General features: G+C 36.8%; 1 protein-coding gene across 3 annotated transcripts in view; it reads right to left on the bottom strand.

Moving 5' to 3' along the window:
* Positions 1 to 17,070, bottom strand: part of EPHA3 (EPH receptor A3) — a 225,822-nt gene that overhangs the window by 48,863 nt on the left and 159,889 nt on the right. For all 3 annotated transcript variants that reach the window (XM_062596958.1, XM_062596976.1, XM_062596967.1), the window contains exon 6: positions 4,119 to 4,243. In XM_062596958.1, coding sequence (XP_062452942.1) covers positions 4,119 to 4,243 — 125 coding nt within the window. The remainder of the gene's footprint in view (positions 1 to 4,118; positions 4,244 to 17,070) is intronic.

Genomic DNA, 17,070 nt, shown 5'->3' with positions numbered 1-17,070 from the left:
GCTAATAATCCTCAATGGAACTTGGAAAATAAATGTTTAAAACAATGGTATGGAGGATGTCACAGTATCTTAGTTTACAGTAAGCTTTTTAGGCACAGATTTTTCTAAGTCATTTTTTATGTTAATAGCAATCATATCAGTGAAACACCACATAAAAGCCCAAGTTTATCTTTCCTACGGATGAAGTAAAACTTCAGAGATACAGCACTATAGCTGCCATAAGCAGAAGGAATACACAAAAAGGAGAGCCAGTCTTTGCCAAGCAGAACTTTAATCAAACACATCAAACAACAGTTTGATGATGAATTTGAACTTGGATGCTCAATGTATATTCTTCTTGAATATTTCTTTATAGTTTACTAGACACAATCTCTAATGGGAAGAAAATCCTACTACAGTGTCTCATACATAGGAAATTTTAAATTTTTAATCTCTGTTCTACAAAAGTCGTATTTTGGATATATTTAATATAGTGGCAGTGCTAGTGACAGCGAATGGTATGTCCTGTTTCAGATAGTACTGTAAGTGTTTATATTATATGAGGAAGAACATTGTACATGTCAGCTGCAGCTTGTACACTTGCCAGGCTAAAAAAATTATATGTCTTAGAAAAATCCAGTTGCAATATTGTTTCCTCTTCGTGCTGGGTATGAACTGTTCATCAATATGAAAGTTCTCAGAAAACTCATGGAGAATACCTGGCCTACCCTCCAAGCCAATACACGCAATAATAAGAGTTTAAAAGCAGCTAATATATTTGCATACAGTTTACTTTTTCAGCCTCAGAAAGATCACAAACTGGACATAATTATTTATTCATTTGTTTTAATCAACCTGCTGAGCACGTGATTTCAATGATGGCAAATGCAAACCTGCTTTAGTAACACAAGGCTGCAATTAAATTTTATCCATTGTTTGGAATAAAACTTCAGCTTAATACAGTGCATGCAATTTAGTTATCCTAACTGTTACCCATATATTTAAATGAAGAAATGAATACTTCATATGTGTGGTATTTAGAAGACAACTTTTTTCGTATCAATGCATGATAAGATCCTTCCACAGAACACAACTGTATGAGAAAGAAAAATGATGAAAGAGAGTATCTTCTTGTATAAGAAATACGTATTAGAAGAACAGTTGGGAAGTTGAGACCTTTGAAGTTGATTTCTGCTATATGGTGCACTTTGATTGTTGTACTGCCTTTAACAACATAAAATATTATGTCTTACCATACAATATAAATGCCTACGTTCCACCTACTATTCAGTTTTGTATTTGAAACAGCACTTTCTTTTTTATATATATTTTGAATACCTGGTACCTAGCTGAATAGCCTCATAACCAGGCTTTGGTTTTATAGTAAATACAATTCTATTCCAACCAATGGATCATAAAAACTGTCACTCCCATTTTGTAGTGTTATGTATTAAAACTCAATAGGTTAATTTCAAAAAGTTAAAATAGTTTCCTACAACTGTAGCCTCTAACTTACCTAGAAAGATCACAAAAAGCTTTATTTTTCTTGATTACACAAGTGAAATTGCTGGTGAAAAAACCTAAATAGGTTAATTAAACTTGCAGAAAATAAATACTTTTCACATACTTTATGCCATTGTAATGCACAAGATAAACTACATGATATTATCATTTAGATAAGGGAAGTCCGATTTCTGTTCCAAATTTAGCTTAACATTTACGTCAATAACATTTAGTTGTCCATGAATAACAATTATTCTTGGAAACCTAACAAAGTCAAGCAAAAATTTGCATGGAGAAGGTGCACAACAGAATTGGACTGACCTGTAATAATCTATTAACATTGTATGTGTTACTTCATGAATAATTAGGAAAGGTATTGGCAGTAAAAACAAGCAGGAAAGGAAACAACGGCTTAACATGAAACACCTACCAGCAATCACGTAAGACTTGTCAGGAGAAATACCCAGACTGCTAACTGGGAAAGCCTTATTTCCTGGCACCTGCCACTTAACAGCACTGTTTTCAAGACGGACAGGACCAAGATGATTTCGGAAGCAGAAAATCAGAAAGACTGGATCAGTTTACAAAGAACACACTTATTTCAAAAGGGAGGTGCGAGAAGGGGCTGCTTACAGATCTCAGCCTGACAAGCTGCATCTTTCTAAGCTGTCCGACGAATGAAGAGTACTAATCCAGTACAGGCTGGCCTGCCTTTAGGTAAGTTTAACATGTGTAGATTAGTACTTTTCAACCTTTTTCAATTTGCAGACCTAAAAAGCACGGTGGATTAAAGCCTCCTGACAACAGATTTGCTTTTCTTAGTTATCTTTCATAAACCCCGAGGAATAGGCTTCCGACTCCCTAAGGGGCTGCAAACCACACATTAAAAACACGGGTGTCAGGGGGTTGTTTTTTAAAAAACCTTTTGCTCTAAATGGTCTGGCTGTTGTTGTTAAGCAATCGGTTCTTTGCTTTAAGAAAGCTGTCCGCTGCATACTCTCTTGATCAGAGACTTCAAAGGGAAGAAACACATGTGCAAGATCAGCCTCAGAAGACTGGCTGTCTGATAAAGCTGTCTTGTATCAACCCGTTCTCTGCAAGACCGACTGCTTCATAAGGCAGGATAGACACACTGGGAATAGCAGCCACATGCTCAGTCTGTGCATACAATAGTACTGGAAGGTACAATTTCATTGAATAAAGCAAGTCAACTTCAGTGTAGAACCACAATTAAAACACTGAAAAAAAACAAACACACAAAACCACTCAGTCATTCACTCAAAATGAATGAAATGCTCACACGGGGAAAAAATCTCTACCTTGGGAGTGACTACCCCCAAATTAATCTAACACTACGATAAGCAACGCTGTTGAGTATTATATCCTACAGCCCACTGAACAGTCTCAGGAAAGGCGTTCCAATTGCAAAGACTGGAGATGAGGTTGAGAAGAGGCTGCCACAGGTCTCCAGAAACAAAGTTACAGCCAACAGCAACAAGAGCAGCCACGTAGGTCTCAAATGAAGTGGATAATAATGGAAATGAATACTCCAGCCTATGGAAAACAGGTTGAAGTTCTGGGGTATTTCAGATGTAGGCTCTTTGCGATGCAAATAGCTCTTTGACTATGAAATACTTCCTACTGAAAAGTAATATCTCTGATACTACTGACTGATTTATGACTGGTTCTCCTTTACTTCTCCTCAAACCCAAGATCCGGACTTGATCCTGTCCTCATTGAAATTAATAGAAAAAGCACAAAGTGAACTGGCAATAGAAAGACCATCTAAAAGCTACTGCTTTCTAAAACAAGAATAAACCAGAATGATTTAGGAAGCTTTTTTCCTCCCTTTTATCAGTAATACTGTGTCCACTTAGATTTTTACCAAGTTCTGTCAAAGTTCAAGTGCTCATCAAAAATCCTCCAAAATCAGATGGCTTATTAATGGACTATCAATATTACACTGTCCCACTGAAAAGTTTCATGAGGAAGCTTTCTAAAGGCCAGCTGAATAGCTGTAGATACCAGTTTCTAAGTATTACCTGGTACATACGAGGTATAAGCCTGACTTCTATATTTTGGAAGTAGAAGAGAATTTAAAAGTAAAACAGAACTTACTCAATGGCAGATTTTCCTTGATTTGCAGTTATTTAGATACATTTTATCAAGAATTCAGCTATTCATGAGAAGTGGGATGTTCCACAGTGTGAATTATTCATTAAAAGGATAGTCCGCTTCTTTTCCAGATCATCTTTGTGCTACAGAGAAGCACATGAATCTATGAACGCTGACAAAGTAATGTATAAACACTGTCAGCACAATAGAACTCAGTAAATACACTGTAATCGGGGGGGGGGAAGATGTATATATCTTCTCTATATTATTTCTATATTTGTTCTGAAGCATTTTGTGATGAATTTGGTAGACAGCACTGCTTAATAGTTTCACTTCATATATTCAGGATGACCTCCTTGCTAAAAACTAAATAGTTTTAACACTTAGCACCACTGAGGAGGAACGCAAGTGAATAGGAGCGTCTCTGAATCCTTAACACAGGAAAGATGTAATAATTTCATTAGAATAGTATGAGCACAACCTCCTTCCCCCCCCCCCCCCATTTCAATCTTTCTTCCCACCTTTTCATAGTATTTGACCTCGTAGTCCAAGATGATCCCATTTGGATGTTCAGGTTCTTGCCAAGACAGAGACACACTGTTCCTGGATGTCCGGTCTTTCCTAATTATTGTGATGGGGGATGGAGCTGTAAAGGGGTGGAGAGAAGAGGGAAGAGAGTTGAGTTTATCTCTGTTCTAATCCTTGGCAAAGAACATTTTTTCTGTTTAAAAGGTTCATGAGCATAGGTCTGGATTTGTGTCAACATTCAGCAGCTGGATTATAGTCCTGGTACACATGCCTTAAAGCATACTGGCCTGAAGGAAAATGAACCCAGATTTTCTGTTAGATGGATGGACTAGCAGCAAGATGGTAGATGGTTTCAATCTGCTACTACAGCGTAAGCAATGGAAAACATTTGATACATTAAAAAGAGAACAAAATAACAGTACTACCTATTTGTTGTAATGCTGAAGTATTATTATTACCAGACCCTGCAGAACTCTGATAACATTTTCATACACAACTGTAAAACAGTGCTGGAGTGCATTAAGCACAAGGAGTTCCTGCTATCCACAGCTAGTAATGATCAGTAAAGCCTCTTTTATAACATTATTTGGTAGGCTCCCCAGATACAAATATATACACTATTCCTCTACCACATTTCTTTGAAAACGAAATTCGAAGGAAAAAAGCTAAAATCTAAACTGCAAAATAATCTCATTCCTGATCTGTATTAATCACAGTTAGGCATGACAATCAACTGCATACCACAAATTCACCCACATCCTAAAACCTGGAAGTATCTTCAGTGTTTCAGGAAAAAAAAAATCATCATTATCTACGATTCTCTAAGATCATTTTGTCTTTAGACCACCCAGTTCTAGGCCTGGTTTTGGAACAGCGCGTAGGTTTCCTGGACTCACTGAGGATATGCAAAAGAATTTTTCCTTCCTTCTTTTGGGTTGGCTTCCCACTCCAAATGCCTCTCTTTCATGGTTTTGGCCAAGCTTCATCAGAAGATAACTTACAGATCACACATTAAAGGTTGTAACTGTCATTTTTTAAAATTCTTTTACTAATAGCCTTTTATCTTATTGTGTAAAACAAATGTGTTTATAAGTTCACATTGTGCTATCCTAATAAAAAGGCACTAGCTGATCTAAACAACTTAATTTCAGCTGAATCTTATGAAATTTTTACTGTTCATATAAAAACTAGTTGTACTTTTCAAGCATTACACATTTGCATGCTCTAACCAGTGCTCTTTGTGTTTGGGTTTTCATTCCTACAAGAGATCTTCCAAAAGCCAGAAAAAAAACAGTTCTAATTTAAACAATATTTTTTAAAAAAGCATCCTATATTTGATTTTGCTAAACTTCATCAAAGTACGTTTTCTAGTCTTGAGTCACAATCTAAATGTTGACATCCTCCTTTAATTGACTGGAGAAAGCTGCATCCACCCACACAAGCACGTATGTATATACACACTCTCATATCTGCTCCAGGCAGAAAGAGCCACACATACTCTGAAAAACATTTTTACGTGCCACCCAGTTTGAAATACCTTCCCTAAAACATTGAAAAGGAAAAACATTAAGGAAGAAAATCCTCCATTTTTTCCAACGCGAATAATTTATCCTGAAGTTACATTACCGAATTCAGATTTTAGTGTTTCAGGTTTTTTTTTGAGTGAAATGGGAAAGAGCCTCTTCATTTTATTCAGACTCACTAGATCTATGCTTGCTGAAAAGTATTAGGGCAAGGTATACAGTACTGATTTGTAATGAAAATCCTTCTGTAACTCCACTCAGACTTAGGTGCAAACCACTGCTGGAGCCAAAATATCAAGTGGCTAACTGGCTGGACTGCTCTACCATAGCCAGCTTTATGTTAACTCATATAGTCGTGGCTTGCTGCCTCCATGCTCTGGGAAGTCATTTTTATATCTTCTTTATAAGTCAGGCTATTTATCATTTTTTGTATTGAACAGAGTGCCAAGCCCAGTACTCCAGCTGGTAACACTTCCCATTAAAGTAACATTAATACAGATTTTATGAATAATTAATATATGATTAACAGAAATGGCTTTTCCCCCTAATAAATTATGGTAATTTGCGCTATAACATGCTCTCTGGCTGAAATGATCTTATATGCTAAAATACAGATGTGCTTTAAAAAAGCTTTCTTCTAACACAGTATTAATTATTTTAAGCTCATATACACACATCTTTGCAGATCCTACCAATAACATATTTCATAGCAGTTTATCAGAAAAGTGGCCGCTCTTCAGTTATCAATAACATTATAAAATGTTCATATAGCTCTTCTAAGCCTTGGGGTTTCCAAATCTGCTTAGAAATTGTACATACGTAGTGCTTGAAAGAGAGAGCATCCTATTCCATGGGCAAACGGAGGGGAGTTGGAGAATCACTGTGAACAAAAAGTTTCATGGACTTTTAATTCTATGCATAGAACAGATCTGAGCTCCACCAGATGATTCCGCCAGCTTCTGAACCTTTGACTCTATGACAGTACATATTCTAAATATGTTTAAGCCAGCTCACTTTGACTATAATGGTGACAGAAATTACCCAGTCTTAAAGCATTAACCTTGAGTGCATAAATGTTTTTTCCAGACATTTCAGTGGTGGACTACCTATTTCTAGAGGATAAATCACACTGCTCATGTTCAGAGGGGAAGATATTTGTAATTTATTTTTTTAAATCATCCTATATACTACCTTTTAACATCTTGTTTAACCATCTTTTATCACCTTGTGTATCATCTGAGCATTTTAATTTTGAAGCATATCTGATGTTACAAATAAAATCCAATATTGTGGAATAGATTTCAATATTTTGCTACTGTTCCCATCACCTCTGTGCATTCACTTTAGATTTTACAAGCAGTAATTGACTTTGATGTCTCTCTTCATTTCTGTTGCACAAAACATCCCTGGACATCCCTCAGAAGAGTCTCTTCTAGATGCTGATCCCCCTCTAGCATTATTTCAGGCTTTGGGCTCTTCCAAACACATACAGAATTGAACTCCTTTGCTTCCAGGATGAGCTCAGTGCCAGGATGTTCCTTCTGCAAGAAGAGGAGTAGCAGGGGAAAAGGATAAATCTTAAACTAGCATCCCCAGTAACCAGGCTTGCGGTTCCCCCACTGGCAGAGGGAAGAGAAGTACTGCTCAGTGACAGCCAGAGCACCAGCACTGGCTTTTCCAAAGCATATTCCAATATAAGCAAAGAGACAGAGGTGACCTGGCTATTCTGCTCCCCTGTACCACTGAGGTCTTTGTCCATACACCCTAAACTGTTTCTTTGCTTATGTCTAGAACTGACTCCTCTATTAACAGAAGAACATGAGCCAGTGGCCCTTTGTTAGACCAAGAGATGATACAGGCAAAAATTTTCAGCACAGCATGTGGCATAAGCTTTCCCTGTTGGTCTTCAAGAAACTGGACTGTTACAGTTTCAAATCTGAATTCAAACATTTTTATTTTTCTACTGCATCTGTCAGACATAGGTATGAAAGATCCCTGAACCCTAATTTAACAAATAGTCTTGTTCAGGACACTGCTTTGCTCAAATCTACTTCAGACAATCGAGTTGGTAGCTGGAGATATGGTAGAAGTTAAGGTGACCCATATGAATGTATTTTCCTGCATAAGGGTAGTCATATTACAATAGAAATGCTTTTGTGACCTGAGCCCTCACCTCAGGTTCTGAGTGTCTTGACATTTAACTGTGGAATTAATCTTTTTTTGTACATACCCCTAGAACATAGGTTAATAAATCAAAAAGTATAAACTATGTCTTGAGACATATATTTATTTTCATTTATTTTATTTCCTTGAGTGTTCTTGAATATGTCCTCTGAAGCAGAAAAGGGCTAGTTGCAATTAAGTCATTGAAGGTATGTCAATGTCAGAACAACTATTTCTGGCCCAAAGGAGCCTACATTTTTTACAAGTTGTTCCATAACAACTAATCCTTCCCTCTCACCAGAATGGCTGAGCTACAGTATTCTACTATTTCCTTTGCAGAATCTGAAAGTCCAGAAAAGAGAGGAATAGAAATCAAAGGAAGTTAACATTATAAACCCTTAAACAATGAAGACGTCACCATAAGCAGTAATGTATATAGTCTTCAGTCCTTTGAATGAGGAAGAGGGAGCCTGAGAGCTTCTTGTTTCCTGAAGACCATTAAATAACTGCAGTACGACAAGATTAAAGTCAAAAGCATGCTACAGAAAGGAGCAGAGGTACTTCACGTTTAGAATATCTATTTTTCATCATACTTCCAGGATTTTTCTTTCTTCAAGTAAAAGACAATTAGACAGAATGCTAGAACAAGTATTTTAAATGGCTGCAGCTCCTATTGTCAAAATAATTTTCTAAGTCTAGCAAAAAATGGCATAACATAAAGCTATTTTTACACAAATAGAAAGAAATTATTTGAAATTATCTTCATTATTAATGTATCAACATCAACACGCTAGATTAATTTACCATTCAGGAAACCCTTGTTTCAAGGTAAAAAGGAGAGTATTTTTTTACACTAAAAAGTTGAATAAACACCATTTCATTGACTGTTGAATAAACCATCATATATCTCCATGTATTTAATTTTTTATTGTTGTTCTGATCAATGAATTAATACCTTTAACTTCCTCATTATTTTTTTTTACTTTTTATAACTAACTTTTTTTTATATATATACTTTTTATAATTAACTTCATATGTGGGTATAACCTGAGAGGTTAAGCCATCTTCTGTAAGAAAAAAAATGTTTATTCTCAACAGTCATATGAAATGCATACAGAGCCATTTTTATGCCTCAGATGGTTATTATTTGTATGGTACTACAGTCTAACTGGCTTATGACTAGTTTAAGCAGTTAATATGAACATTCAAAACTCCCTAGAGTTACAAGGGGAAATGTACTTTGAGCACTCAATGTTGTTAGGTAGCATTTGCGGCAACTGCGAATGTGGATGTTGAAAAGCTAACGAATGCAATGATCCAGGGAGCTTAGATTCACAAGTGTAAAAACCTCCTCACTCATGACTATTAAAGGTGCAAGGAAATAACATGAAGGATGTAGCAGAGAGGACAATAAAACTCTGCTCAAATTGATTTCCCAGAGAAACTGACCCCAACAGATCATCTGTTTTCCTCCACTTTAATAGCAGCTGTACATAAATCTCCTTATTGACTTTTTCTTATTCTGTGGTTATTGTTTTCATATGTGACTGGCCTGCAGATGTACACACTGGAAGAAAATTCCCTGTTCTGTGACAGAGAATTCAGTATTAATTCTGGGAAGCCATGTGTGTACAACTGCTGAAATATTTAGAGTCATGTCGTTCCTTGCTTTGGTCTCTAGATCGGCAAATTAAATTTTAAGGAAAGCCTGGTAGAGTCCTCCAGGATTTCATTCTAAAATTACCATAGTTTGCTCACCTCCAGCTTCCAGTCGCAACCAGCTATCAACATCAGAGACGAAAATATTCCAAGTTATATGGAAAGATGGTGCTCAAGAACATAATCTGAGCCATCAAAACCAACTCTATTACCTAAATTGCAACTTCTTCCACACTGCTGAATATGTTCATTATTTCTTTTTATAGAAATATGATGTTTAAATCTAATCCTGGTATTTTCATTCGATATAATGTATAACTTTGCTTTCATGATGCCCCTAGAGGGTAATATAGAAGCAAGAATAATAAATAAATTAAGACCATAATCTGGGAATTAAATCTGTAGCCTCTAATGCTAGGATCCACTGAGACCCAACCCCAAATCTCTGAAATTCAAATCACAAAAACTATTCTACAAGTCAAAGTGGACAGATCAATGTTTGATTGCATAAACTGATCTTTCCCTTAGAGATAGTTTCTCTAGAAAACTGGAGTCACATTCATAAAATAAAGGTATGTGAAAGGACTTACCCTGGTACAAGCATTAGGCACCCATGCAGTGTTTAGTTCAGTCCAGCATGGCTAATAATGCTTCACATATATATTTCATCCACACGTGGAGATCCCAACAGCTGAGTTTTTCTGAGCCAGCCTTGTATTTTTGGACTTACCCTACCATTCCACTATTAACTACCACTCAACATGTGAAATAGTCATAAGTAACAAGGCACAAATCTGTGTGACGACGTCATAGCTCCACGACACAATCATATTAATATATGATTTCTGTATGAACTCCTACCCTTCTCCTTGAATTCTTTACATCACTAATGTATAGTCTGTGGACTAACGTCTAACCACTGTTTGTCATAGAAGATTACTCACAGAAAGCAGGAGTTGCACTATTTGAAACCTTCTTTGTTTAGATTATTATTTACTTTCTTCATTAAGTGCAGTTAAACATGCTGCCACCCTATATACTGTTCTGCTAAAACAAGTAATTGCCAGGTTAATCACATAAGCACATTCCAAAGAAGGCACAGTCAGGACCTTGTTGTCAGGTGCCTCACAGGGCTTGTGGAAGAAGGAGGAAACAGCTACATTTTAACAACATTTTGGAAACCTGCTAAACTCTACACATTCCTCTTCCAGATACAATTACCCACCTTTTGAATGTGTGTGCAGACAGAGTCCTTTTGCCCTTTAATCTCCAGGATATGTAGTTAAACTAGCATAGTACTTTTGTATGTGCTCTTGCACCTTTTGTTTAAGCTGTAGCAGACTCAATATATTTTTATGACTTGCACTGTAAAACGTCATCTGATTCTACAGCATCATTAAGTGACTGTCAGAGAGAAGAGAGTGTGCCTTTCTTGTCACCAGAATCAAGAATAAAGCAGTCTGTCATGCCAACAGCAAGAGGCCCATGCCAATGTTCAGGACCCTTACACTGGATCCAGGTTGCCCCTTAGCTGGATCTAGAAATAATGAAATGGGTGAAAAGGTCCACTATCAAGGGCTGTCAAGATCTAGGAGTTTACATGAGTCAAAAGAGAACAAAGTGGATAGGATAAACAGAAGCAGGTTAACTTTGGATGATACAAGGCTGCGTATGGGAGCACATTCTGTTCCGAGAAAGTCTGGTTTTGGCTGTAACTCAAGCTTTTTGCTTAAAATCCTTCTAAAGGTATTCTCCAGCCCTGACACAGACAGTGGGGTATGCATGTGGGGACTTTTTACAGCAAAATTAATGTATATTATACATTAATATACAAAAATAGTGTGTGTTATTTTCTTGGACAGATCTAATTTGGATCTTCAATCAAAATAATGTTAAATTTAAATCACAGTAAAAAAACCCACACTTTAAATACTAGCTTATTCATGATTATTTTAATGGATGACTTCCTGCCTTATGGCAGATGTACTCAAATACATCTGGAAGCTAGTGGCCTGTAACCTGTGGTTATAGACTCCAGAGTGACTGCAGGCATTGCACAGGTGACACGAAGGAAAGAAGGAAGAGCTGCGAACTGAAAAAGGGAAAACAAGCAGCTTCAGCAGGAATTGTACTAAAAGGCAGCTGCTCGCTTTCACTCTCAAGTGCAGAGAAAGGCAACCTTCTGGGCAGCAGCTGTCACTGGACAAGAGATTATCAGAGCTTCTTTCTTACTCTTACAAATAAATTTTAAATTAAATGCAAACTTCATTATGTGTTGCACATTCACATTCTCATCTCTTCCTCTTTTTATTAAAAGAGATAACAAATGCCTTCCACAGAGCAAACAATGTTAAGACTTACTCATATGTTTAACACGTGTTTAATAAATCATGGAAACGCCATGTCCATGTGGGAAGTATCAGGCTGCACAAGGCACTCACTTCAGAAACTGAAAATTATGGTGCCATGGTGTTCACAGCTGTTATTTCAGAGGAGAGAAATGCAGTATATGCTTTCATAAGGATTCAGCCCAAAGGTACTCACAATACAAATGTTATTCTTTCTGTTCTCTGTTTGAGATGGTGATGGTGGGAGCTTCTCAATACTTCATATTTTTCATTCAATGTTTTTAAAACCATATCAGTTTAAAATAAACAGTTTTGCTTCGCCTTCCCTACCCCATTGTTATATTACCTTATAGTATGTTACAGCCTCAAGTTTCCTGGTGTGAAGTTTTCACAAAGAATAATTTATTCACCATGACTGTGACATCAGCTGTTGGATGCTAAGTAGCCTTTTGCTTTCCATGAAAGTAAACTTATCATCTCTGCCAGAGAAATTCTATCCACAGTTCATGAGGTATATTTAAGAACCATCTCTAGGAATACCGGTATCTAAAACTGAAGAAGACAGGGGTGCCCAGGTAAGTGATTTCAGCTCTTTAACCAATCTGTCCAGAAATTCCATTGGAGTTTTTCAGCCTGGTCAGAAAACACTGCAAATGGAAATAATCCTTCTCAAACTCCATTGCCGGTCATTCTTGGGTACGTTCAGAGATGGCTTTGGACCAATTGATTCTGCAAAGGTTAGCTAGGACATGAATATCTTTGATGGAACGGGCCTGGAAAGTGATCATGTCTCCTTTCATTTTCTTTTTGGATTTTTTGGTGATTTTAGTGTTATTTGTTTGTTTTTTAACAGTTTTTTTTATATAGCACCATAATTTACAAAGAATACTAAAAAGAAAACTCCGTTAGAATGAGACATTGTAAGAAGAAGAAAGAAACAAAGAAAACAGACTTCCCTGAGGGATTTCTCGTGTCAAGCTAACAAATTCTAAGGGCACTCATTTCACACACTGAGAAGATGGGACTAGCACAAAAAAGAAATCTTTGATGTTCAGAACAAGTTCTATTAGCTTCAGAGAGTATCTGTCCTCATGAGTTGAATGACATCCTCAGCCTCAGATCAGCTTATATACTTGGTCTTACATGAATAAGAAGATTCCAGCACAAAAGGGTGCATAACTTCAAAATTATAATTTTTATATTTAAATGTTATTTAAATAAATATTAGCTAATACAGGCATTAATAATTTCCCCAATAATTTGGGGTCATAGCCTTCAAACCCAAAGAAACAGATAACATTTATTTCCATTTGTTTTTCTAAGTCCTCACCTTTGAAATTGTGGAGAAGCTTCAAGAAGCAAGGGAAATTGTTTTTTGTTTACAATCAAGAGGAATGCAGATAATTTCTCTCAGCAATGATTCAAAATACTAGCATGGACAGAGAAGCTCAAGGGAATATTATTTAATTGAACGCTAAGCATCTTGTTCATGTGTATTTCTCTAATTTTATTATTTTATTAAACCAAGATACGAAATTAGAATCCACATGCAACCTTATGTTAAAGATTGTAACAGAAGCAGTAGAGAAAAATCTAGGACTCTTTATTACCATTACCCTCTGATTGATGATTAAAGCTCTACTATGACTTTTGAAAAAGGTAAAGTAGCTAACAGCATTAAAAGTGAAAAACACTGGCTGGAGGAACATGCTGAGCCACAAACTTCACCTTTGGACTTTCTCTAAGGTCATGAGTGTTCACACGAAGACTGCGCAGAGAAGAGACCAACGTACATCACAAACTTTGAATTCTCAGCATAACTTCCTTGACATTCAGAGTAAAGGGATCGAAGGCTGTGAATGCAGATCATCTCTAGCTAATAACAGGCTATGCATGGAGTGACATTGCTAAAACACTTTCCTTTTATATCCCTAAAGGAGGAGTGCTATCAAGTTAAAATGATCCTTGAATAGCCTCTGGGCTAAATTGCAAAACACATTTGAAGAGCATAAAATCCTTATTTATGCCAGGAATGTTTGAAACTCAAAAGATAAATGTCATTCAAAAAACAAGCATGTTGCAGGTATCCAGTATGTAATGGGGCACAGCTGTAATAACAGTCAATGAACCAGAGACTCACTACATCATGTCATCAGCTCACTTCTAATAAGTCCATCTTCTTGTCCTTTTTATAAGGACCATAGGGAAAGAAAGAAACATATCACGCACCAAACATCTGTGGCTTTCTCAAACTGTGTCTCCTAGAAGATATATCTACTTAAGGGACCTGTCTTAGGATAAAGATTGCAAAGTGCATAAAACCCCTTCTAAATATGGATTTTATTTAAACAGGGAACATCATACATTGTATGTGAGTTGGTGGAAAGAGTGCAGTCCAGCTTAATAAAATAAAGAGCGAGTGCACAGCCAGTGTCACAGTTTTCTCAAGTAATTGAATATGTATATCCAAGTAAAGCTTTGTGCCCAATCTGGCACTGAATTCAGTCCCTTGAAACACCAGATTTCAAGCAAACTGAATTCAAATCCTGAGGAGGTTTCAACAGGCAAGTGAGTCCTTGTTTACAACAAATTTGAAAAACCTTTACTGGATTTCTTCCCTGTTTTAAATGCTTACCCCAAAGTTGAACATTAACTGACGGCTTGAAAGTTTCAGTCTGCGTATGACAAATGTAGAACAAGATTTTACAAGCAGCGGTGTCTACCATTTAAGACTCTTCTTCCCAACAATGCTGATCTCCGTACTTAGTAATCAAATTTGTTCTCAAGCTTATCTGAATATTTTTTGATCCTAGCTCCTCGTATGAATTCCGTAGTGCATTTACTGTTACCTTCTCCTTTAACAAACTCATCCCTTTGTTTTTCAGAACTACTGAATTTGACAGCTAATATATTTAAGGAAAAGATTTCCTTTAAGGAAAAGAATTTCTCTAATAAAAATATATTTGATTCAGTGTACAAAGCAGACTGGACTGTGTGTTTACATACGAAGAAAACAGCTGGTTGATGTGTTTTTACCACAATGTTATTCATTAACCTCAGAATAAATGAAAGAGAGAAACCTGGATTACTGAGTCAGCTTCAGGAACTGATACTGCCACACCTAAGAGCACATGCACAGCTATTATTTAGTCATCTGTTTTCCTACACTTTTTCATGTGCAGTTTAAATGATTAAGCAAGAACAGGCTAAATGAATTATTCAGTTTTGTAGGTTTTAGAAATATGAAAGCTAAAGGGAGGAGACTCCTGATAATCAGACTACTTCTTCTCTTTTAGGGACCCCCAAATGAATCAATGCATATGTGATGTATTTTTTTATTATTACTCTTTATACTGCAGCTGTACACAGATGTCTCAATTTGAATCAAGGGACTTTTACTCTCTATAAGCCTCCCATATGAAGAGAGCTGGGCAGAGAAGGCAATGAACATTTTACAAGTGCAGAACTGAAGCACTGGGAGACCAAAATGCAGATTTAGGCACTTTTTACTCACTTAATTGAAGAGCCTAATCACTTTCTATAGTCATTACTAAAAGACTGACATCTCTAGGCAGGTTTTAGCCCACAAAAAGCCCCTAGTGTTTCCTTTACATTTCATTCTACAGCAGGCAGAGATTCCTACTTATAGTCTGAATTTGTCCGCAAAAGTCAAATCCTGTATGGATTATGTGGAAGAGCTGGTTCCAATATTCTCTGGGTATCTTCAACTGAGGACAGAGTATGAGGGAACTCATGTTAGAACATATCCCCTTTGTTTCTCTCCTGATGTTAGGGCAAATGTGATAGCAGAAAACTCTTTGGAATCAATTTAGTACTGACACTGGCTTATCATAGCTGAACTCAGTTGCTATCACCATTCTCTGCTGCACTGTTGAGACCCTGGTTTACAAGGCCTTGTTTAAGTCCTTAGGAACCAACCAAACAAACCTCAAATTACTTTTAAAGCTTTCATCCCATGCCTTTAGCAACTAAAAGAAAATATTACGAGCAGCCATGTAATAAAAACCTGTGGTATTAAATCTCAAAGTATGGGCACCAGCATGGGCATATTTAGAAAACCATAATTATTGTCATTCAATTTTCTTGCTACTAATTATTTTGCTGGAATGCTGGACTCCATGAATCCAGAAAAAATAAGGGGGCAAGAGCAAATGAAAATGCATGTACAAATTTGGTGTTTGGAAACAGAAATGCTCAGCCTAACATGAAGTAGCTGCTGTACCCAGGAAACTGCTGTCTCCGCAAAAGGGTCATGGATTTAACTCCTTGCTTCCATGTACCCTGTATAACATCTTGACTTTGTTCCTCCTCCTTGCTCTATCTACCTCAATGGTCCAACATGCACAGCTGGATTTGCTACCCCTAGTGATCCAGGGCCATGTAAAATCGTACATAGAAATTAGAGAGAAAATTAACACCAGCTTGCTTGGGCCAGCAGTCTCATTTTCTAGAGCTTACACAGTTCTTATAGGTAGGATATGCAAAGACATCTTTAAACACAAATCAACTATCTCCTTAGTAAAACTATGCTAATTTATGTAAACTTATTTATGAACTAATTTGTTTAGATCAGTTCAAATCCCATAGTGGACACACTTCCTTCAGAGTGTCCCAATTAATTTAAGATGAAAAACTACGCAAAAACTTCTCATACTAACACAACTGTGACTATGCAGAGTTTGGAGCAGTTTAACTGAAATGCTCACAGGTGATTTAAAACAGCTTCTCCCCACAATCAGGCCTCCCAGTATTCACATGGGGAAAGCTAGTTAGTGGAAAGTACGTCTCAATTTACTTATTGCTGAATCTAAGGGGGAGTAACATAGCTGCTTGACAGCATAAGACAATGCTATACAATACACAGAAGAATAAGACTGGATTCCTGCAAGCTCTCTTTAATGAACTTGGAAAGGAGGAGTTAGCCTACATGAAATTTATCTAAATCAAATCTCTCCCTTTAAAATAATCTGCTCGTATGAAGGTATTCCCTAAAATAATCCAATTCTATTGCTGTTTATACCCATATATACATAAAGTACTATGACAAACAGGAAGAGTTTTGAGCCATTGGTAAATGTCGCAATGAAAGATTCAACAAAACTGTCCCAAATTTCTCACAAGTTGAGACATGCTCTGCAATGCCTCCACATTCACAGGATACTCTCTCTTCAACCTGAGTATGTGTATGCTGAGTTTACTCTCCTGATTTCCAGTAAGAGGGCCTTGCTACA

This window comes from Rhea pennata, chromosome 1, assembly GCF_028389875.1.
Source record: "Rhea pennata isolate bPtePen1 chromosome 1, bPtePen1.pri, whole genome shotgun sequence".
In the NCBI taxonomy this organism is placed as follows: domain Eukaryota; kingdom Metazoa; phylum Chordata; class Aves; order Rheiformes; family Rheidae; genus Rhea; species Rhea pennata.
The sequence above is the reverse complement of the archived record's forward strand: the minus strand, read 5'-3'. Positions and strand labels throughout refer to the sequence as shown.